Raw genomic sequence first — 25,015 nt, forward strand, 5'->3', positions numbered from 1 at the left:
TTTGGCAGGGACGGCCCTGGGTTATGCTTGTCCTTTCTCTCTTTCACCCTCCTCCCATTCCAGTGGAGCCTCCGTGTATTCTCACTCCCCACTTTGGGGCATTTCTTACTCGTTCTCGCCATTCAGGGGTGTTTTCACACTGTCCCAGCTCTGGGGCTCGTTCTCTTCTTACTCCCCACTCTGAGGTGTTCCCAACTCTTCCTGCTCTTGGGTGTTCTCATGTTCTCCCCACTCTGGGGCTGTTCTTCCTCTTCTTCCCCACTATGGGGTGTTCTCAGGCTCTCCTCGCCCCGGGGTCTTTCTTACTCTCACTCCCCACTCTGGGACTTGCTCAGTCTGTTTCGTGGCTCTTTCTCTTCTCAGTCCCCAGGCCTGTGATATGCTTCTCCTTTCTGTCTCTTTCACCCACCTCCCATTCCAGCGCAGCCTCTGCGTATTCTCGAGCAGTGCTCCACGGGAGGAGTATTGAGTTGGGTCGGCTTTCCTGGCTTCGTAGAGCCACTTATGTGACTTTTCACTCCAGCTTTCCCAAGCTTCTCTTCTCCTGATCCTGCAGCTTGGTCTGTGCAGTGTTGCTTATGCAATGATTCAGCCCGGCTCCACTTCTGAGGGTCTTCCCCCTCATTCTTGCAGCTTCTTGAGGCTGCTCATGAAGGCAATGAGATGCACCTGTGCTTTGCTGCACTCTCCAGGGGCAGGACAAGGTCTTACCTGCTGGCACTGCTGTTCACTCACCGTCACCGGGAACTCCTCCTTTTGCCTGTTTGGTATGGTTGAATCCGTCGGGCCTGCTGACGCTTCTTCATGATTGGTTCTCTCACAGAAAATCCTCCAGGTGGCTGGTTTACTTATGTCTCCTCATTCTTCACAGCACAGGAGATTGGGCACACCTTGGTTCAGTAGCCAAGTCAGCCATTGATAAAGGGTGTATCTGTTTTTTGTAAAACCCAGCCCCTAGGTACCCTACAAAGGTGTTAGTGACCTCAGGAGAGGGTTGGTAGCTTATAGCCCGCTCTGCGACTCTGTCACCTAAGGGGGAGTCACCTCCAGAGGGATCCTGCTTACCCTGTCCCTGGGGGCTCCTAAGCGCAACAGGCTCACTGACCTATTCCCAAAGGGGATCGCTTTCCCTTGGGGAGAGGTGGCGATCCCTCTGGATTCGTCAAATAAGGTTTGAGTCTGAGAGACTAGTTGCCCGTGTCTTGTAATGGTGAAGCATAATTAATTCCCAACACCTTTGTCAAAAGTCTAGACCCACTTCTTATGGGGAAAGGGTAGAAACAGGTTATCTTAGTCCAAACTGAAATTAGATAAACTTTACAGAGGCTGGATTCCCTAATTTCCATTCTTTTTGGGGTGGGGGGCCTGTGCGTTTCAGCAGGATGCAGGCTGAAATATTCAAGACCTTCCAGATGGTCTTTCCCTTCTCTCTTGGGGATGTAGTGGACATGTCCGCATGGCTCAGATTCATGTGGGCCACAGTTTGAAAGATTTACTCACTTTATAACAAATTTCAAACTATAGCAAAAAAGTGGATAATCATTCAAGCTGGCACAATAAGGCTCTACTATCGTATGGCTGAGCCTGCACAAAAAGTGTTTCAAGTGGATAAATCAATTGGTTGCAGAGGGCATGGTGGCCTCTTCAGACTTTGCTGAATCGTTGGGATCTTTCCAGCAGCATACATTTACATTACCTCCATTCATAAAAGGCCCTACACAATTCAATTGGCATACACCAGACATCTTACAGAATTTAATGTGGGATGGGTTGCGGGAGTGTGTCTCAGGACCTACAGCCCTTCGCTTTGACAAAACTCTTATAAAACATGCAAGCCAGTAAATTGTAGAAGAATAATTGGGGAATAATCTCTGAACCGCTATGTGAGTCCACCTGCAATGATGTTTGGGTAAAACACAACAGTGCTTGATAGAGGTGGCTCGAAAGAGAATCACATGTACTGGCCATGTACACTGAGTGCCAATCTCTAGCCTTTTCTGGAATGATCTCTGGGAAAATTAATGTAACATCCTCGAAATAGGTCTTCCTTTCAGCTGAGGAGAAAGGATGCGTGTTGGTCGGTTGCTCGGCCACCAACTGTAATATCCTCCTAAAATCATAATGGAGTATAGGATTGCCACTGCTCTCAAATCCATTACTACGTTTGCATGCACCATCTGGTAGAATACTGTGTGCAGCAATCATATTGAGAAATACATTGCTAACCCTCCCGCTTACCAACACAAGCAAGTTCCCATTTGAAGACCCCAGATCTCGCATCCACTACTGAACCCTCGTGGTCTGCACAATTTATCTCCAGCTTGCAGGCAGCCAGAGATGCACAAGGCACCACAAGTCTTGAGCCACAGTGTCCCCAAAAGAATGAACAACTACCATAAATGTATCTGAAATGAATCCCTGAACAGCTCACATGGCTCAATCATGGTGGTCTTCACTCATGTTCTAGGGCTTGGCTATTGCAATGTGGAATTACAAAATATCGACATTGTTACCTATCTTGCTTATTTTGTGCAGCTTCTCTCCTTGAAATGGTGTACTCATATTTACCATTATTTCTTCTCCTTATTTCTCACTACACGCATTTATCCTATATACTTGTATCAATAAGATGTGAATTCAAGAATACGGTAATTCACTGTGTTTGATGATTGTTATTTGCTCTGGTCTCCTCTCCCCTTTTGCATCTTCCCTTCTCCTTTCCTCAATTTCCTGTGTTCTCTGTGGACACGCTCCCCTTCTCAAGGTTATTCCTCAAATCTTGCTTGCTTCTTTCCTTGTCTGCTACCTGTAGGAGTGTGCGGTGGCAACAATGATTCCTTATGGAAATTCAGGACTAACCTACACACCCTTATCACTTAAGGGGTTAACATAGACCAGCGGCTCTTGCGCTACTGTTCTCGATACTTGGATCTGGAGTTTGATATGACAGCCCATTGTTAATTTGGCTTGGTTACTGCAGGCTTGTCTTCCTCATTCTTCACACCCTGTTTAAGCCAATCTTCCACCATCGCTGGTCCTTTAACCTGGTACTTGCTTGTTATGATCACAGCTAGCGTAATGAATTGCTGGTAATCAAGCTTTCATTTGAGAGTCTCAGAGTTCTCGCCACAATACAACTCACACATGTGTAACTGTTTTTCTATGGTAATTACTAACCTTTACATATTTTATGTTCTTTTGAGCTTGGGATCCAGGGATCCAGCAGGCCCCATGAACCTCTGACCTCACTTGAGTTAGCATTTCCTGAACGGTGACTTGATCATTAACCATAACTCACTATTTAGCCAAACGTGCTCTCTATTGTCCAGGGCCTGCTGGCTTCTTCAACCACGTCTACCAGATAACTTAATGCATTGCTTTTCCACAGAGCTGCACAATTCGTGTCAAAGGCCATGTACGTTAATCGCTATTTTTTAATGATTGCATTCTATCTTGAGACTCCATTCCTATCCCAGATAGTAAATCCCATCAATTCCTTCCATCTATCATCCCCTTATAGACCCATGGCGTACACAGAAAAAGGTACCAAATGGCTCAGCCATGTATATCAGTGAAAGAACATTGCAAACCATGACCTGTATTCAAAGAAGCATGCAAAGTCCAGTCAATCTTAAATATGGTAATGCCCCATTTTGACAACACCAGTAGTGCCCGTCTGAGTGTAGACACGTATCCATAGTTTCCGCTTCAGAGGGTGAGAAATGCTCTAGCACTTAAGCTGCTCAGACTGGGATTGTATACACATATTACCACCCCTGCTCCTCGCTCATTGGACTGGCTACCTGTAGCTGCTTGGGTTAAATTGAAGTCCTTGTGCATGCCACACAGTGCTTCATCCACATCCAAGAATCTGGCCATGCCGGAATTTAAGAAAAGCCGATCACGAAGCCACTCATTTCCTTACACCGCAGCAAAATTCTATAACACAATTACATGTGGCTTCACATCCACCGAAGACCACCTGCTATATAAAAATATAAAAACTGTCCGAAGACACACATGTTTATATATTCACAACGACTTTCTTGCTGCTCCCCTGGTTTGGTCCTTAAGCCAATACACTGCGGTGCAGGTTTGCACTCAATAGGTTTGCTGAAAATGACTACATAGCATTGTAATCGCAATGATAAATTGGCATGTTTTCATTGCTTTGTTTGTTTATTTATTTATAAAGCGCACCAGACCCGAAGGTATTAGGGCGCAGAAAGCAAAATATGATTGTTCAGCTTAGGTTACATTGCTGTGCGTTACAATATAATACATTAATAAACAGCAGGGGCGTTGCTAGGGGGGGGCTAAGGGGGCTATAGCCTCTGATCTTTTGGCTGTAGCCCCGGATAGAATCTCAGGAGCTACAGCCAAAAGACTAGCTAGCCCCCAGTCCCAACAGTTCCGACATCAGCGTAGCCCCGGGTCTTTTCCAGACCTAGCAACTCCCCTGATAAACAGTGCTGGCAGATATCTTTCAAGTAAGCAATTAGTGGCAGGAGGTCTCGGACAATAATTATATACAGTAGAAGTGGTAGGAGTTCAGATGTCATGTTCCTTAATCCATAGGATAAGGTTAGATCTAAAACGTGGGTAAGACATGTCTTCCCTTAAAGAGGGTGGGAGTGAATTCCAATTTTGGGTTGCTTTGACCAGGAAGCTATTACCACCCGTCTTCATACGTTTGAATCTGGGCACTCGAAGTAGGTTGGCAGTGGCTGTTCTAGAGGGGCGGTTGGTGGATTGTCGCAGGAATCTAGTGGTGAGGTACTGTGGGGCGGCCGTGTGTAAACATTTATGAGTCAGGGAGGCTGATTTGAGGAAGATTTTATCTTTAGTGGAGAGCCAGTTGTTGGATCTTCTGAGGTCAGATATGTGGGCTTTCTTGGGAATGTTAAGAGCTGCTCTCAAAGCATTGTTTTGTAGGATCTGAATGTTGTTAGTAATGTATTTGTTACACCCTACGTATAGGCCATTACAATAGTCAATTTGGATGATACCAGGGCTCTTGCTAGAGTGATGCAATTATTGGGTGTAAGGAAAGGCCTAGCTGCTCTAATTAGTTTACAGGTGTAAGCAGTAGCCGAGGCCATGGAGTTTACTTGTTTTTTGAAGGTGAGAGTAGAATCTAGGTAGAAACCAAGAGTTTTAACTTTACAAACCTGTTACAAAAAGTCTGTCGCAAACTTTAAACTTGACAAACTGTCACCATTGAAAAGAGCTGAAAAGCAAACACAAACATTACCCATGATTTCTTTTTGTATGCAGTTCTGCAACTCTACCCATCACTCTTAAATGCCTTTTGGAGAACAATGGAATCGACCGGCGTGTGGCCAGGTTTGTTCTTCCGGTGGGCGCCACTATTAACATGGATGGCACTGCCCTTTACGAAGCTGTTGCAGCCATATTCATAGCACAGGTGAACGAATACGACTTGGACATGGGACAAATAATTACTATCAGGCAAGTTCTTCTTTCCCTCCATTGCATGGTCCGTGGTTTCTTTAGTAGAGTAGATATCTTCCTACGGGAGCATAGGGTCTTTGTAAAACCGCTCATGTGTTCAACTATATTCAGTGTAATACTCCCCAATGGACAAATTCTCAATGTCATGTTACCTGTACCATGCGCTAAGAAAAAATGAGCAACATGTCAGCAGCCAGTGTTCCAAAGGGTGCACATCACAATGGAGTTTCAGCTGTCACAAATTGTTCCTTGACTGTTTACCAGCAGCAATAATGTTAAAGCCTATTGCAATGTGATAATCTTCAAAGGTGTCCTAAGGAAAGAGATCCCTAGTTGCCCCAGTAGAGAGAACTTGCCAGAGTGGGTGAGGTTTTATTTGAATCCAGGGGAGTAAGAGCAGTAGCGCGTTTGTCAATGTGGTTTGTTTTTCCTGAATCATCTATAAGAGAGAGAAGTTAGCTGTAGTGCTGGATCTCATTGCATGTGCATGTTGAAGCATAACGTGATTTTACATAGCATTTCATATGCTATTTTGACGAACTCTTGGCACATGGTTGTGAAAGAGAAGGGGATGTGAGGGTGGGAATGTTATTGGGAGTAGAGGAGAGGCGGGTGAGAATCCTTGGGCATGGATGGGTGCAGGCCAGATTTGTTTAGGATCAGACAGTCTTTATTCAGATTAAATAATGCAACTTGAATTGTTCTTAACTGTTATAGTGTATACAATGTTCTGATAGATTCACTGCTATTTTGCTAGTAAATACAATATATGTACTAAATTATTTATTTAAATGCTGAACTCTGTTAGTTTCAATGTAACGTAGTGGCTTTGTCATAATATTCTGTTGAGCACAAATGTTGATGTTATGTCATTCAATCTGTTTGACCATATACTTGCAAGAATGTAATGTTCATGTTTAGCTGGTAACTGCACCGAACAGTGACACCATAATCATTGCTTCTTTGCGGCTTTCTATCTTGTCGAGGATTTATGCGGTATTATGCAGACTTCAGACGTGCATTATGCTTTCATGGTAGGTTCAAGTTTTTCACACTAAAATGGGATTCTCCGCCTGCTTCACATTATGGCATTTCAGCGATGCGTGATGTCACCACACACTTCAGATGCTGCAATGATGACTAATGCTTAATACCGGAAATATTTTCACGGGCATATATTTAAAATGCCAATTTTTCCAATTTTGTAGGTGAAAAGCAACCAAGTTAATTTATTCACTTTTCTCCTAAAAGCCCAGGTTTGAACTTTAAAAAATCTACAAAGTATTTTCTACTCCAAGGACAGAATCATTATAATAGAAATTTGATTTGGGTTATTGATACAGAACTCTCAATTGTGAAACATGATGGTACCATTACCTATCATAAAACACGAGGGACACCTTAAAATATGTTTTTATTTATAAATTCTTTTTCAAACACCATGCCTGGTGGATATATCCATGGACTAAATTATAAATGTTCCTTCTAATTTTGAAAGTAAATACTGAGCATGAAGAATGAAGCAAGTTCATGTAAACTCAAATCGATAATTTGGTTAAAATGTTTTGTTTTCATTTGAGTTATTGACAAAAGGCAGAGCCCAAAATATTTCCCCCACCGCTAGAATATATTCTCTTGACAGATCCTTTTAAGATGTGTGATTTCTATTTCTCAACTAGCAGATATACCGGCCATTGCCAGTGATAAAAAGGAACCAAAGATCTGACGATTCAATGTGAAACTGTCCCCTTGGAAATGTGTACATGTCAGAAATGTAGTGAGCAAAAAGACGTTTTAAAAAAATGTAGTCATTCAATACAATCAATGCAAAGTGTGAAAATGTTGCCAGTAGGATCATTGTTTTTCCTAGACTTCGGTTCAAGACAGTGAATGTGTATAATTCAGAGAGTGGAGCAAATGGTGTGCTATCTTTACTGGTCAGGAGAAGTTGGGGGCTCTGGACGTCTTAATTGTAAATAGAATTGGGTTGGGAGGGGGCACTGAACTCTAACCATGCGCTGACACTTTGCTGAATCTAGGCTCATATCAGAAATAAGAGCCGAGTCTTGTATAGAGGTTAAATTATAGGTGCTTTTATTAGTCACTTGTGCCGACACGCGTTTCGACCCAACGGGGGTCTTTTTCAAGGCTGTGATTATCGTGCAGTAGAGTGGTGTTGTGTGGAGCGGGATTGCCCCATGTGAGTGAAACCAGTGAACTTGGTAAAAGATGGAAATAGGTGACAGTCTTGAGGGATCACACAATTGGTGTCAAAATAATGTTGAGTATGCCCGTTGCCATGGTTGGGAGTGATCGTGGCCACAGGGAGTTCATGTTTATAACATATTGGTACATTTGGATCAGGTGCGCGATGAATCAAGTATAAAAGCATGTTCCAAACAGTAATGAGGCTGTTACATGTAAGAGAACTGATGATAACATGATTATAATGCATATATTGGCAATCCACAGAACAAAATTGTTATTTTACAAACACATTTGGGAAGTAAGGGAGAGAAAGAGAGAAATAGGATTAAGTCGGAAAATTGGAAGCAGAATGTTGAGCATAGTGTGCTGGATTTCACAGTGCTAAGCGCATGCGTAGGAGGGAAGTTTTACCATGTATTACTTGGTGATGATAGTGAGCTCATGAGTCAGGCTTGGCTGTATAGCCTGGCGGGATACATAAATAAACCAGTGGAAGGGCTTGGGAAGGGGTGAAGTCACAATGTGGCGCTGAGAGACGGGATCAGAATCCTCCCAAACTGGTGGAGTTTGTCAGAGGCAAGACAATGGCACAAAAGATAGTGCCTGCTGGTTTCCTGACCGGTGGGCGGTAAGAGTGATGGTACAGGTGATGGGCTGACGTTATCCTGAGTCGGATGCTAGTAGGATGGCCCAGTTGGAGCCGTGCACATGCAGCATGAATTGTAGGTGGCCAGGAGCCTAAACAGGTTGAAGGGGCCCCTGAGGGAACCTCGGATGTGGAAACAAGGCACAATCACCACACACGAACTGAGGTTGTATTCCCAAAATCTAGGGTTTATTGCAAAACAAATAGTCCCAGTTGGCCAAATGGTCCCATGCCCTGCGACGTGTGTCTAACAGACCTCGGGGGACGCAAGAGAGCGAAAATTGTACATCAATTACATATATACAAAATGAGCATCTTATAATCAGCAATGACACATTCGATGCCGCCCCTAATTCATTCCCTTTGAATTGGAGGCGATGATTGACCATGGTGACGAATATGACACCTCAGACCACCATATTTAGTAACAGTTTGCAATCTCGAATTTACAGACACCATTCGTTATTTGAGAGAACACAGCGCTTCTGTTTTCATGGGCAAGCTGCGAGTAGGGGACTGGCACATTCCAGGCCTCACTATCTCCTGGTTTCGATTCACGCTCTAGAGGTCAGCTTGCTCCCTGGGGCCTCACAGTGCTCAGAGAGAGGGGCCGTAAGAAGAGCATAATTCAAACCTTTTAATATTAGTTTTGTACATTGCTATTCTTTTAAGGAGACTCGCTGGCATCTGTGTACTGATTAAAATGCCTTGCTCCTTGCCTTCAAGGATATGTGAGGGAGGGAACCGGGCATTTCTGTCTGGCTCTCCAGCGTAATGTTTCAACATGTCTTTAGTAACCTTAGACCATTGAAGCGAAATAATATCTACAGCAAACCAGTTTTACATGAGGCAAAGTGGCAATGTTAGAGAGAGCACAGAGAGAAAACAAAATGGCGATTCAGGTCATCTTAAAATGGCCTGCACTCTAGTTGAGCTAATAGCTACGTAATGACTAATGAGCATATATTCTTAACACTTTAAATGAGGCGGTTGGTTTTCGGCCAACCAATTATCATGCATTACCTTCCGTTCGAGGGGTGTCTAGTTTTTCTTGAAACAAGTGGAAAGGCGTCCTGCCACTTCCTTTAGGTCTCTTTACCTATGCATTTTGGTAAAGGTTAATTATTTTGCATACAAAATAAGACAGCAGCTTTGTTATTTAGCTAACTGTCATAGGCGTTCTAAAAAGACGAGCAAAGAAGCCCTTGGAGTGTGCATTGTAGCATTTTTTATTTTTTATAGTGCTAGTGAATGCACAACATATTTAATGCATTTGGTTTTACAAAAAATGTGTTTGGTGTTTCATAAAGCACACCTTTGATCAAAATACATTCATTTTTTCATTTTTGGAAATGCATTAGAAAGGAAAAGATAACAAGCATATTTGTAGCAAAGGTTTAACAAATACAAAGATAACAAACAACCCTAACGTCACTCTCCTCTAGGCCTCCGGTTCGTACTTCATCCGAGAATAGGAAACAGAGGTGATAAAACCAAAAAAAGATGAAGGTGCGATCACTCCTTTTTTCTGCTCTGCAGATTATACCGATTTGTTCCCGGTATCATGTGATCGACAAATAGTGCGGGTGCACTTCCGGTCTCAAGCTTGGAGACAGCCTGCGGCACAATGGCAGATGATGATGGGAGCCCAGGCGACGATGCAGGTTGTGGCACAACGGAAGATGGTGGGCGCCAGAGAGGTATGCGCTTGATGTCGGCCAGCAGTGATGCAGAATCTGCTGGACAATGTTGGCACACTCTTTGCTCTTCCTCCTTTATGACAATCTCATCAGGCTTTGTTTCAGGGTCAGGCAGTTTCTGTGGCAAAGAACTGGCAATTGTATTTTTCGTTTCTGGAACCGCTGTCTCTTTCTGGTCGTTCTCCCGATCAGCCAAAGTGTCAAGTGGTGGTGGGACTTTCTTGGCGTGCGTGGCATGTATCCACGCCTTTCGTCCATCCACCCGTATTGCTGTCTGCGTAGTCAGGAGGATCTGGTAGGGCCCACAGCACCTGGGTGCTAACAATGTTTTCCGTTCAAAATTTTTCACTAGCACCCAGTTTCCTGGCTCCAAAGCATGTCCTGGGCCAGTGTATCTGATAGGCGGCGCTTCCTGCACCTGCTGATAAATCAAACACAGTTTTTGCATTAACAGCTCACAATAAATGCTAAGTACAGGATATTCCACTTCCCTCAGCCTTTTCGGCTGAGGTGCACACCAAACATTTGCCGGTCTCCCCATGATAATTTCATACGGGGAGAGCCCGGTTCTCGCCTGCACAGATGTTCGCATACACAGTAACACTATTGGCAATGCATCTACCCAACTTAGCTTGCTTCCTGCACAGATCTTGCTAATCTTGGACTTCAAGATTCCTTTGTGGCGTTCAATAAGACCGGCCGACATCGGATGTCTCGAACAATGGAATCGCTTCTCAATCTGTAAACCTGCGCAAATTTGCAGTATTACTGCACCTACAAAATGCGGACCATTGTCCAACCATAAGACACGGGGCAGACCAAAGCGAGAGAAATACACTTTCAGCATTACTTTCGCCGTGCTCATGGCAGTGCAGTCTTTTAATGGATACGCTTCCACCCACTTGCTGAACGCACATATGACCACCAGAACATACTTCAAGTTTTGGCATCTCTCCATTTCTATGAAATCAAAATGGATCACCTTAAATGGCATAGAGGGAGGGCCAAAACTGCCTGTTGGAGTCACCGTTCCCTTCCCCACATTGTGTTGTAGACACGTGATACAATTCTGTACCAACCTTTCGGCATTCTTTTTTATGAGTGGATTTTCCCAGACTGTGGCTAGATGTTGAATTATTTTCTTTGCACAAATATGGGTGGGACTGTGAGCCATTGTAACCATTGCAATTACATAGGCATTTGGCAACATCCAATTCCCACTCTTCTTGTCCACCCAACAACCTTCCAGATCCAATTCTGCAGAGCCCTCAGCCCACCCTTGTATTTCATCTGCATTGGCTTCCGCCTGCATCTCTTTGACAGTGACAATTCCATTCTCTATCATACAGGGTACTTCCTCTGATTATACTGTTAACATTTTCGTGTTCAAATCAGTGGCAGTTTGTTTCTCAATTCTGTCTGCAAATTCGTTTCCCTCTCCCACCTTGCATGTCACCTTTTTATGTGCTTCACACTTTACTATCGCCAAGTGCTTTGGACACGTAAGTGCAGACAGCAATCATACAATCAAAGGACCATGTTGGATTCTAGCCCCTTGTGATGTTAGAAAACCTCTCTGGCCCAGTCGGCCAAAATTATGAACCACGCCAAAAGGCGTATTGGTTGTCAGTGTATATGTTCACTCGATCAGATTTTCAGAAATCTCACAGGCTCTCGTTAAGGCAAGTATTTCCTCAGCTTGGGCGGAGTTGTAGGGAATTCTTTTACTCTCTACAATGCTTTTTAACATGGTGATGGCATATGCGGCAGTTGATGTGCCGTCAGGTAATTTAAAGCAGGAACCGTCACAAAACAGTTCTCCATCTGGTTCTTTTAGTGGAGTATCACTTAAATCAATTCTCCCTTTTGTTTCTTCCTCAGTAACCATTAAACAATCATGGGGGGGTGATTCATTTCCACCAATGTCTTCCTCAGGCATTGGCATCAATTTTGCTGGATTCAAAGCGCTACACCTCATAATTTGAATGGGCGGTGCGAACAACACTATTTCATATCTAGTTAATCTAGCAGAGGTGAGGTGTTGCGTCTGCGTTCTATTGAGTAGAACGTCTATGGCATGTGGCACCATCAAAATTAAAGTGTGCCCCAATACCATCCCTTCTGTTTGTTTCACTGACTCAGCAGCCGCTGCAACAGCTCGCAAACATTGTGGTAGTGCGCGCGCTACAGGGTCCAGCGCAGAAGAAAAATAGCCACACGGCCTATTTCTTCCACCTTGTTTGTGCGTTAAAACAGATAACGCGCAGACTTCATTCTCATGCACAAACAACTTAAAAACTTTTTTATAATTTAGCGTGCCCAAAACTGGAGCAGAACACAGCCCAGTTTTAAGCAAATCAAATGCTTTCTGACATTCTTCATTCCACTGCAACGGCATCACTACATCCTTCTTTGTCAACTCCACCATTGGCTTCACAATTAACGCAAAATTCATAATCCACTGACGACAATAAGAAGCCATGCCAATTATAGCTCTAAATCCTTTCTGTGTCTTTGGAATAGGCATACCAGAAATGCTCTCTATTCTCGCCGGCGTTAGTCTTCTCCCTTCTTTTGAGAGTAGGTAACCCAAATAAGCTACCTCCTTCTGACAATACTGAAATTTCTTTAAGCTTGCTTTATGGCCATGCGCAGCTAGATGAGTCAATAACAAGACAGTACCTTTTTTACAAATCTCTTCCGTGTCAGCAGCAATTAATAGGTCGTCAATGTACTGGAGCAATACACAACCTGTTGGAATTTCTAACATGTCTAGCTGTTCTTTTAATGCTCTAATGTATATACTCAGTCTTTCAGTGTAGCCTTGTGGAATGCGTGTGAATGTGAATGATCGCCCTCCTAACGTGAAGGCGAACAAATATCTGCTTACCTTGTGTACTGGAATGCTGAAGAAAGCATTCTTCAAATCAATAACACTAAAGTATTCTGCTGAAGCAGGAATCATTGTCAAAATTGTGGTAACATCTGGAACTAACGGGAATTGGGGATCTACTACTTTGTTTAATGCACGCAAATCAATTATGAAACGGTACGGTACCTCATTAGCCCCTTTCTTATATACTGGAAGAATGGGGCTGTTGCATGTGCTGCCTGTAATCTCTTCAATCACTCCCAATTTCACCAAATCAGAAACAATACTTTTCAATCCTTTCTCTCCTTCTGTTGAAATTTTATACTGTGGGATGCGCGGTAACATTACTCCTTCTTTTAAAACAATTTTCACTGGCTCTATCTTTAAGCATCCCAAAACATTGTCATTCACTGCCTTACTCAAGTCCCCTGTTAAAGGTTTAGTCACAAATTCAGATGTTGGAATATTCTGAGGAGAAATCGTCAAGAATACCCCATCTGGTGTACAGTGGATAACTGCGCTTAGATTTTTCAATAAATTCAATCCCAGAAGATTCTCCCAACAATTCTCTGTTAAAAGAAATGGACAATGTTCAGTAAAAGGCCCTATTGTCACTGCTACTGATTTGGACTTGGGATTTATTACTGGGGTACCTGCGAACCATACTGAGATATTTTCCCGCCCTGACAGAGGTATATCTGGAACTAAGTGATGGTCTATCGAGCCCTTCTGTGCCCCCGTATCTATGAGGAATCTATGCTCTTCATTCCTGACTTTCATCTCTACGTAGGGTCCTTTCTGATTCACGGGAATAGACCCCTGGTTCCGACCCCTGTTGTGGGCTGTCCTATTGCGGTAACAACACATCATCCGAAGTGTAGTCACTGCTATTATTGTAATATGCACCCGATTGAGTATCAAAAATGTTCCCACATCCTCTTCTATTTCCATTTTGTATACCCTGCTGATTTTGACTCTGGGTAAAAGTAGTTTGATTCGGAGCCTGGCCTTGATTGTATTTGTATTTGTATTTGTTTTATTTGTATAGCGCAGGTCAGGCCCAAGGGCAACCGGGCGCATATCTTAGTAGAACATTACATTACATTACAAGTAAAGGAGCAGTACATTACATGTGGGGCATGTCATCACAAAGGTCCCAGCAGATTGCAACAAAGTAAACAATAGACGTTACAAATCAGGCATCGATCATCAGAACAAAGCAGGGTCCCGGATGGCCCGTCCAATACAGGAGGAGCAGTTATTAGTAGGATGTAGCTAACCAGAGCTTGGCTTTCTGTTTGAATTGGTTGAATGAAGGTAGCGTTCTGATCAGGAGTGGTACAGTGTTCCAGAGCTTGGCTGCCAGGACAGGGAAGCTAGCGCCTCCAGCAGAGTGGAGCTTGAATCTAGGGATCGCAAGGCCTTGGTTTTGTGTAGATCTGAGTGCTCGTGCTGGTGTATATTGAGTGAAGCGCGAAGCTAGGTATGAGGGAGCCTGGTGGTTAATGCATTTGTAAGTGAGGGCCAAAGCTTTCAGGGAGATCCTTTGGGCGACTGAGAGCCAGTTGAGGTTCTTCCTTGTTTCTGAAATGTGGGCAGATCGGGCAATGTTGAGGGCTGCTCTAATGGCATTGTTTTGGGTCGTTTGGAGTTTGTTAAGATTACCCTGGTTGGTGCCCTGGTAAAATGCATTGCAGTAGTCCAGTTTGGACATGACCAAGGTCCTGGCCAGGGTGATGCAGTTCTGGGCAGTGAGGAAAGGGCGGCAGGCTGAGATCAATTTGCAGGTGTAAGCGGACGCAGAGGCCACTGCATTGGTTTGTCTAGTGAGTGTCAAGGAGGCGTCCAAGTATATACCCAAAGTTTTGGTGTCTTTGGATACTTTAATCAGATTACCATGAATGTTAAAGGAGCCAAACAAGTGACTTAGTTTGTTAAGTCTCTGTTGTGTGCCTAAGATGAGAAGCTCAGTCTTGTCATCGTTGAGACATAGTTCATGCTGGGCCATCCAGGCTTGTATGACAAGGTAAATGTCATTAAGGGCTTTAGAGTCAGCAATGTAGTCACCAGTGATGGGTATGAGTATCTGGGTGTCGTCAGCGTAGTTAGTGTAGGTGACACCCAGATAGTCAAGCACGTCAAAAAGAGGTTTGGTGAAGACATTGTAGAGAGTTGGGGAAACGCAGGATCCCTGTGGGACTCCACAAGGGGCTGGTGTGGGATTGGCCGATGCAGTAGGGGCGAAAACTCGCATGTGCCTGTTGTCAAGGAAAAACCTGATCCAGTTGGATGCATTGTCAGAGAAGTGAGTCGCTAACTTCAGGTGCCTGCATAGTATTTGGTGATTGACCAAATCAAAGGCAGCTGATAGATCCAGTAATAGTAGAAGGGCCAATTTACCGTTGTCTTTAAGGTCCTCAATTTGAGTTTTGAGATCAAGTAAAGCTGTTTCAGTCCCGTGCTTAGGTCTGAAGCCAGATTGTCTTGAGCCAAGGAGGTTATTGGTTTCTATGTAGTTCTGAATCTGCAGGTAAGCTGCTCTGTCAAGTATTTTAAGTAGGAACGGTACAGTGGTAATTGGTCTATAGTTAGTTGGTATTTCAGGGTCTAGAGTCGTTTTTTTTAGGAGGGGGATAACCCACGCGTCCTTTAAGTTATGTACCGTGCCCGTTAGGAATGAGGAGTTGATGAAGGCGGTTATAAAAGGAGCGAGGTCATGTGCTGCTTTCTTGATGATGGGTGCTGGGCAGGAGTCACCTTCGCAATTGGAGGGTTTTAGATTGCGAATGATGTTTTCGACCTCAGGGATGGTGAGTGGGGTTAAACTAAAAGGGGTGTGAGTAAATGAAGCCGTCGGAGTGTAGGAGGGTTTAGTGGGGGGGTTGGTGAGTAGGGTAATTTGTTTGGCGTTAATTTTAGATTGTAAAGTGGTGATTTTGTTGAGGAGAGCATTTTGGATGTTGTTGCACCATTTACTGTCTTTAGTGCAGGTGTCAGGTGCAGGGGATGGAGATTCCAATTCTTTAAGGATTTTAAATAGCTCCTTAGTGTTAGATTCCACTTGAACGATGCGTTGGTTATAGGTCTCCTTTTTGGCTACTAAAATCGCTTCCTTGTAGTTGTGGGTAGTAATGATGAGGCGATCTTTGTTAGGGTCACATGGGTGGCTCTTCCAAAGTGATTCAGCCTTACGTTTTTCTTTGCGTAAAGTTCTTAGCTGCGGGGTGAACCAGGAGTTCAGGTGGGCCTGTTGTTTGGCTTTCCGTAGTTTGAGCGGTGCTATATTGTCAATGGCTTTGAGCAGTGTTTGATTAAAGATATCTACTAGGACTGTGGGGTCATTATGTTGGGGCACGCATTTGTTCAGGATAGGAAGGATGAGGGGGAGGAGTTTATCCTTGGTGATGTCTTTTTTGTTCCTTGTGGGAATGGCTGGAGCTATCGTAGGAGTTGTGTGGGGGTTTGTCGCTGGTAAGTGGAAGATGATAATGTGATGGTCGGACCAGGCGCAAGCGTGGTTGGAACTTATGGATGTGTTGCAGTTAAGGTCAGTAATCCAATCGAGCGTCCTGCCCTTAATAAGGGTAGGTTCGTCAATGCGTTGTTGGAAGCCTAAATTAGCTAATGTGGTAGCTACTTCAGAGGCCAAGTGATCCTTGGTGTCGAGAAGGCCCAAGTTAAGGTCACCTAGACCGCGTTACTTTGTATGTGATCAGATTGAGCGTGTTGGTGGTAGTCCGGAAAGCGAGCCCCGAGTGATTCTGTAGACCATTCCCTTGATTATTCTGGTGCTGCTGCATATGGTTTCTGTTGTGGCCATTTGTTCCTGGGTGCCCCCTGGCCTGCCTTCTCTAACCATACCGGCCTCTATTTTGCAGATGTGGACATTGCGCTCGCCAGTGTCCTTCCTCTCTGCAATACGCACATTGATTTAATCCCAAAGGCCCTCCATGCATGTTTAAATTATTCCTGCCCTGTGCATTTCCCCTTCCCCTGTTGTGTCCCGATACTTGCTGGAGTAACACCCCTACTATCGTTCGCAGGGCTTCTATTCTTATTTGCAAAGGGTACTCATTACATATCTCATTTATTTCCCCCACAGAAGTCCTAGGGCTTGACATCCATCTCATTGTATCCCGCATACACACTTGCAGTCTTTGCCTATCACCTATCTGCCCCGGTGGCGGCAAGGATTTCTGCATATAAGGTCCCGCCGCTTTCTTCCTACCTCTCTCAATATCCTTCCGCCTATACCCTGGTGTAGCAAGTACTTCGGAATATTCCTCATCAAGTTCATTCTTAAGTTCAAACAGTCTGCTCACATTTTCTTTTATTTCTTCATCTCTCCCTCTAAAACGGGCTAATGCATTCAAATCCAACAATCGTTGCAGTGGTAACTTCCCAATCAACTTTTTCCATTGTGCCGACAAATATTCCGCCATGCATTCCAACAATACCTGTCTTTCATTGTTCCTTCTGAAGTCATACAGTGACGCTAGCGTGGATGCCCCATCATTCTCGTCTATATACATTTTCGCCTATTCTTGCAGCTCACGCTTTCTCTCCTTGCTGATCGCGCTGAAGGCCACTCTCATACATTCACTTTGTTCAAATTCGCTCATGTGGGGGGCGGTCGGGTCAGGGGCACCCTCTTGTCCGGGAGATACGGAGGGGGCAGTGAGAGTGAGAGATGTCTGTTGGGGCTGTGATAAATGCGAAACACTCGGGGCTGGCTGACTAGTGGGCAGTGCAATTACTGATGCAGCCTGTGGCCGTGCTGGGGTTGGGAGGGGCTGAGCAACGGGAGAGGGTTGAGCGGCAGCTACTGACGTAGTCATTTTAGTCTCTCCCATCGGGCCTTGTTTTGTTTCAGTTAATATTTTGTTTATTAATTCGGCTGATGAGTGTAGCTCTCTTTGTGGATATAATTTTTCAATATTCAATTGGTCGCGTCTATTTGCCTTCCTCAAACTATTACTCCACTCCTCCTCCTCCTTTTCCTCAGCTTTCTCCGCTTTTGACTTATGCCTGCGTGCATGTTTCTCTCTACTTCTAAATCGGAGCATTGCTTCCCTCCTCCAGCCAGTCACTAAAGGTTATCAAGTGCCGCAGGGCGTGCTTTCTTATTTATCAAAACCTTTTCCAGGTTATCTATCCGATCCATCTCAAAAAACTAACATTACTCGGCCACTGAAGATCTTCCTGCTTTCTGGTTTGCTTATGCTAAATTTCACAAAACATTATTGCTCCCACACCATACTTCACATACATATCATAAGCCGGCGTTCCGCCCGGAGCGCGACCTGGCTAGTTTCCAAAGATTGTTCGCCGCAGCGGAAAAACCCTGCTAAGGTGGACAATACCCCAGGCATGTTTTAACCTTACCCTTGGCTAATCAAACTTACTCTGGGTGTTTGATTTTGCAAAATCAACTCTCAACCAATATCAGGATCACTTACGAATCGGGGCACGACTCACCTGATTAGTCAATTTGTCTTTTCAAAACATAATTCGGCCGTATACTGACTCAACCAATGACGTTGTGTCTGCGTATCTTGGCTCGGCCTCATTTCGGGACCCTCGCCTCCTTGTTCGCTGGCCGGGGACGTCGATCAGGGATCAGCTGTGTGCAGATCTGCAGCAAGGAATCTCATCACTTACGCAAGGCGCCCCGAACACCTCTTGATCCCGGCTCGATCGCTCCCATCCTCGCCGTTCTTACCGCCTTCCTTCTTTTGCAACGTACACAATGGAACAAGTGGGGGAGGGTCCCTATTCGGTCCCTATTCGGGAGGGTCCCTATTCGGGCGCCATCTTGAAGGGGCCCCTGAGGGACCCTCGGATGTGGAAACAAGGCACAATCACCACACACGAACTGATACACCAGACACGAGGTTGTATTCCCAAAATCTAGAGTTTATTGCAAAACAAATAGTCCCAGTTGACCAAATGGTCCCACGCCCCGCGACGTGTGTCTAACAGACCTCGGGGGATGCAAGAGAGCAAAAATTGTACATCAGTTACATATATACAAAATGAGCATCTTATAATCAGCAATGACACATTCGATGCCGCCCCCAATTCATTCCCTTTAAATTGGAGGTGATGATTGACCATGGTGACGAATATGACACCTCAGATCACCATATTTAGTAACAGTTTGCAATCTCGAGAGCACAGCGCTTCTGTTTTCATGGGCAAGCTGCGCGTAAGGGACTGGCACATTCCAGGCCTCACTATCGCCTGGTTTCGAATCACGCTCTAGATGTCAGCTTGCTCCCTGGGGCCTCACAGTGCTCAGAAAGGGGGGCCATAAGAAGAGCATAATTCAAACCTTTTAATATTAGTTTTGTACATTGCTATTCTTTTAAGGAGACTCGCTGGCATCCGTGTACTGATTAAAATGCCTTGCGCCTTGCCTTCAAGGATATGTGAGGGAGGGACCCGGGCATTTCTGTCTGGCTCTCCAGCGTAATGTTTCAACATGTCTTTAGTAACCTTGGACCATTGAAGCAAAATAATATCTACAGCAGAGCAGTTTTACATGAGGCAAAGTGGCAATGTTAGAGAGAGCAGAGAGAGAAAACAAAATGGTGATTCTGGTCATGCGCATATATTCTTAACACTTTAAATGAGGCGGTTGGTCTTCGGCCAACCAATTATCATGCATTACCTTCCATTCAAGGGGTGTCTAGTTTTTCTAGACTGACAAGGTGGCGTGTGTCAAGGCACTAAGAACGGATGTGGAGTCCTTGAGTTGAAGTCAATGAGGGAGGTGCGCTCCTCCACGGGGTGTGTGGTGTCTGGTCACTGTGTTCCTGAATGAACTTGGGAGGGGGGAGTGATTGTCACTGCAGAGTTGGCAAGGTGACGGACGGCATGACGAGGGACAGACACGAGGTACATAGTGCGCTGGAGAGGTGTCGCTGCGCCAAGGGGTGCAGAGTCATGTTAGAGCAGACTGAGGGACAGAGAGCCTGGTTCGGAAAGGCGCAAGGCAATTTGGCCATTGAGGAGGGGGCCATGGGCTACAGGGCACAATGTGTGGAGCTTACCTGTTTGGCCAGAGGGGCCACTGGAACAAGATGGGTGGTCACAGTGATCTTTCAATCCCGGCCGCCATCTTGTCTTCCTGTATAAATAAAAGCCTGAGGCAATGTGATAGGCTGCTGGTGGAGAGTGGGCATGTGGCTCCATTGATTAGATGCCCAGCCAGTGGTGTGTGATTGGCCATAGGCAGTGCCTCTGTCAATCGTGTTGAAAGGTCAAGGCAACAGGAAAACCGCACGCTTAGTAAGATGCTGCTGCATGTTAGCAGAAAGCTAATTAGCGGTAGTGTTAAAAAAGAAGAGAGAACACTATGAGCGAGCACATGTGAGGTGATAGCCCTATATTGGACATACATGAACTCCATGAAAGTCAGAATAGTTGGAGTCAGATGAGTTGGAAAGTGCTAAGAAAACAACCCCTGGAAGGGGATTCCAAGTTGATAAGCAAGCTGAAGCGCAGTTATTGCTCAGCACAGGGTGTGTTGGTTAAGATTGGTGGGCTTGTTCTGAGAGAGGAGTCCCCATGGGACGTAGACTGGTTCAGCCCAATAGCAGTGCACAGCTGGTACAATGTGTGCTGCGAATCATCATAGTAATTAAGGGGGAGTCATGGTGCATGGTGACAGTTGGTGAGTATGTCATGACTGGCACACAAGGGAGCGTGTGGCAGTCCTGCCCGCATATGTGATGTGCAGTGTTGGCAGAGTGGCAGGGACCAGTATTGTATGGGGCAGTACATGGGGAGCGATGCAGGAGAGTTAGCCCACCATTGTTCGGCACAGGATCACTCGGGGAGGAGGGTGATCCTGGGTTGGAGAGGCACTGGTGCTTGTGTCCCAAGAGAGGGAGGTCACAGAATCATATAAACACATTTAGGGGCTGATTCACAGAGTGTTTTCTTATGGGATTGCGCCATTATAAAACGCTTCTGTGATTCAGGCCCCTAAGTTCATGTTCCATGTTAAGACCTTTAGTGACACTTCTGTATTTGCATATCAGTTTAGCTTCTTTTTGACGTTGTCTCAGCTTGTGGTCTCCTCTTCTGGTGTCACATTTCACTTTCTCAAGTTCAATGAAGCATATGTCACTTTTCTTATCAAGCTGGTGCTTCTCTTGCCAGTGTGCAGCCAGAGGGTATCTGCTGTCCTGGGAGCTGAGAAGGCTGAGGTGTTCATGTATTCTTGTGCTGAGTTCTCTTATTGTGCTTCCAATGTACATGATTTTGCAAACTCAAGGTATGACGTAAACCCCAAATGTAATTCTGCAATTAAGTGCTCGATCCGATGAGTGTGTCATTGAAAGTCACTGATTTCGCATTCTGCGCATGCGGGCACATAGAGCATATCCCACATCCCACATTCGTAAAAACCTGCATAGTGGGCAGTAGTGAGCCAGTTCTGGCTCCTCTGTTGAAGGGGCGCCATATACGATGGGCTTAGAAGTGTCCTTAAAGTTGGTGCTCTCATGAAAGACATTTTAGGTTTTGGTGTGACTATTTTGCTATAGGCTCAGAAGAATAGGAGAGCCCTGAGATGGGAGGGCTTCTCTCAGTCGCATTCCCCAGGAGTACAAGTACAGTTGGGTGGCTTCTACTAATCTCATCCTGGAGCCATGAATGTCATCCCAGCATTTGAATAAGGGCAGATACTGCAGGGGATATAGGGAATGGAAATAGACACCCCCAGGGTCTTTTTCACCTGCTTGCTAACAAGACATGTGATATTAGCGAACACAGAGGCTTTGTATAAAATTCTGCTAGGTATTCGGGACAGGACAGAGCTTCAAAAGAAGGCATTAGCAATAAAGGAATCTTGGACCTTCTTAAATTTGGTGGCAGCAAAGGACACACAGAGGGTTCAATATGTGGGTCCAGTGGAAGGAGTAGATAAAACAAGCAACTTGCAATGTCCAGGGTACAGAGGGGACTTGCGAAGTTATCAGAACTGTGCAGTAGCTCCAGATGACCATTGATAAATATGGCAGAAGGTAATTCTCTTGTTCTACTTCATCAACATCCAGACTGTTTGATGCTGTTAATCGTGGCTTACTATGATCCACTCTGGTCATTCCGAGTATTGGCAGGTTATCGTTGAGGGCAATTCAGCCTGTGCCCATGACAAACAAAGCCAATGTTTAATTTTGTAAAGACAACTAGCTAATCTTTGTGCCCTTAACCTCTAGGCTACCCTAAGCTAATAATGCAAATGACCAAAAGTGTAAAGTAAAGTAAAAATCACGACCTACTCTTCAAAGTCCACCCCTCATTTGATACAACAAAGCATAACTAATCTTCTCTGAAGGTTATTGCAGCAGGTACTCACAGCCTGGTCTTTCTGAGGCCTCTCTGCTTTCACCTGGTCTCTCAAACCCTCTCCCATGATCTCAGCTTTCTGGTTCCAGGCTCTTCTCAGCCTTGAGCTTTTTCAGGATTTAGAGCAGGTCTTTGGCACAAACCTTGCCTTCTATCAGGATTCACATCAGGCCCCTCCTTGAGCTTGTTCTTCTCATGATTCAAAACAGATTCCTCCTGGACCCTGGGAGTCACCAAAGGCAACTCCTGGGCCTTGGATTTCTCAGGATTCATAGTTGCAGACTTCACAGTTGTAGATATGGGTATGCTCCCCTACCCACATCATGGTCTTTGTCAGCCAGCCAATATTATGACACCCTCCTGCTATGGGTCTGGTCTTATTCTCTTGGAGTTGCTAATAGATGGCCCCTGGCTTAGACCTTTCAAGCCCCTCAAGTTCAGGCAAGTGCTTTGACAGTACCTGTGATACTCACTCCTTCCAGGATATTCTGGCCGGAGCTGCTTCCATCCTAGTCACTTGGATACTCTTTCAAGCTCTCCTGATTCTTCTAAGAGTAGCAGTTTTGTCCTGGGAATAGCATCGAGAAGTTGCCAGGTGCATCAATGGAGTTTCTCTCACCAGCTGTCTCCTTCCCACCCTTTATTCATGGTTGTATGTTTGAATCTGGTTGTTTATTCCCTTGGGGTTCTCTAATTGTTCTCATGTTTACATTATCTGCATTGGTGGCATGCAGCACAATTTCTAAAATGTGTATTTCCGGAAGTGTGGTTCAATGGTGTGCCACAGTCTCCCTGTCCTGCTGGGGGATGTGGTTGCTGCGGCACACCATGCCCTGGTCTTTCTCGCGTCCCACGAGGTAACTGGTGATAGTTTTGCTTGTTGCTTTGCGAACGCTGCATGTTCACGCACCTCACCATTAGTTGTATTGACAAAAATGGGCTGTGCTTCCCAAGCAGCAGGGATCCTAGAAAGGTCTGCTGGAATCTGAAGTACTACTTAGGCTGATTGTCCATGGCTCAGGTTCCTAAGTAGAGGGTAGGGGTTACAGGGAACTGTAGTGTTTTGCACCATAGCCCCTCATGATGGTTCGAGGGCAGAGGTCTTCAAACTTTTTGACCCCCAAAACTCCCCTAAGAAAAATGTACCCAGCTTGGGGCTCCCCCTATACACATGGACCACACCATTGTAATTGGTAGCAAACGGGTATCGCGTGCTGGCGTAGAATGGTGACCCCAAATGTACATTCTTTCAAAATCATTGCAAGTTAGATTAGAGGACGCATATTTGTGAACACAGCATTCAGATTTTATTTGCTAGAATGCAGAGGACTTGACTAAAAATAGGGCCTCATTACACGGAAGGCGTTAGGGGATTACCGGCACCGGTAAGGGCACCGGTGCCGGTTATCCCCACCACCCTACTACGAGGTCCCTCAGCGGGTCTCGTCCTTAACGTGTGGTCAGATCACACGTTAAGGACAGGACCCGCTGAGGGACTTCAGTGCAAATAACGGTGCCGCAAATTGCGGTACCGTTATTTGCTCCTTCCCCATTCCCATTGAGCCCTATGGTGGCTCAAATGGGAATGGGGAATGGTTCCCGGAATGGGGACTTACCGGTCCCGCAAAGGTCGGAGTAGGCCCGGTAAGTTCCTATTCCGGGAACCCGGCCTCTGACGGCGGGAAGGGGGCAGCCATGGCGCTACTAGCACCATGGCTACCGCCTTCCGTGTAATGAGGCCCATAGTGTTGGATATTTATTTCTCACAAAAGAAAACAACCCGTATTGCTGTCCTACAGTAACGTTTGACATGCAAGTGATGTAGCAATGTGTATCTCGTGTGGGAAAAAGAAAATGTAGTGTTAATGGGATTTCAAGTTTGCAAGTATGGAGGTAAAGTGGAGGAAACATCCAGAGAGTTTGGTTTTTCACCACTTTACCTACAAAACCATATGGAATTATCACTGGAAGAATTACCCCGGTGGTAACCCCTCCAAACCCCATTTGAGTCCTGCGAGACTCCATAACAGGGAATAACACCACCTCCAGTTACAAATCAGTATTTTGTCATTAGCAGTCATCGAATATGACGCAGTTACCATTATACTCATAATAAGGCCCATTGTGTTGGTCAGCTGCTGTAGTTTAAGGTCCCACACAATCACCACTACAATAGGGTCTCAATACACAAGGCCTCATTACGACCTCGGCGGTAGCCATGCCGCCATTGGCAGCATGGCTGCAGCCGAAATCGCGTCCGGGTCCGGGTTCCCAGAATGGGGAATTACCGGGCCATTGCGAGTTCCTAGGGCCCAGTAATTCCTCCCTCCAGGAACCCGGGCCCGGACCTTTCCCATTCCCATTTCAGCCCCCATAGGGCTGAATAGGAATGGGAAAGGGAGCAAACAACGGGCCGATTACGAGTGGCCCGTTGTTTGCTCCCTCTTCCCCTCGCGGGACCCGGTAAGGACGCCTGGCTTTACCAGGCGTCCTTACCGGGTCCCGCGTGGGGACATCATAATGTGGCGGAACGGGTTTAATGGGTCCGCCTCCTTTTGCGGAGCCCGTTAGCCCGTTCCGCCAGGGTCGTAATGAGGCCCACACACTTTGAAAGCCCACTGGAGGGACGGTGGCTATAAAAGTTTTTATCAGGCATCGTAGTTCAACATTTCCCTTTCTAGGCTCCACCTTGCGCAATGAGCCCAGCTGCCGTTTTGCTAACAAACCACGGTATTCTAAATAGCACTTCTCTGA

The 25,015-nt window shown here is 45.4% G+C and overlaps 1 protein-coding gene across 3 annotated transcripts in view; it reads left to right on the forward strand.

Annotated features, from left to right (window-relative positions):
- LOC138577868 (excitatory amino acid transporter 5-like) overlaps nucleotides 1-25,015 on the forward strand; it is a 518,879-nt gene that overhangs the window by 363,547 nt on the left and 130,317 nt on the right. For 2 of the 3 annotated variants that reach the window (XM_069649661.1, XM_069649663.1), the window contains exon 8: nucleotides 5,278-5,472. The exons of the other annotated variant lie outside the window; for it this stretch is intronic. In XM_069649661.1, the coding sequence (XP_069505762.1) occupies nucleotides 5,278-5,472 (195 nt within the window). The remainder of the gene's footprint in view (nucleotides 1-5,277; nucleotides 5,473-25,015) is intronic. 3 annotated transcript variants of the gene reach the window in all.

Source organism: Ambystoma mexicanum, chromosome 1p (assembly GCF_040938575.1).
Source record: "Ambystoma mexicanum isolate Mex_15411 chromosome 1p, UKY_AmexF1_1, whole genome shotgun sequence".
NCBI classification, from domain to species: domain Eukaryota; kingdom Metazoa; phylum Chordata; class Amphibia; order Caudata; family Ambystomatidae; genus Ambystoma; species Ambystoma mexicanum.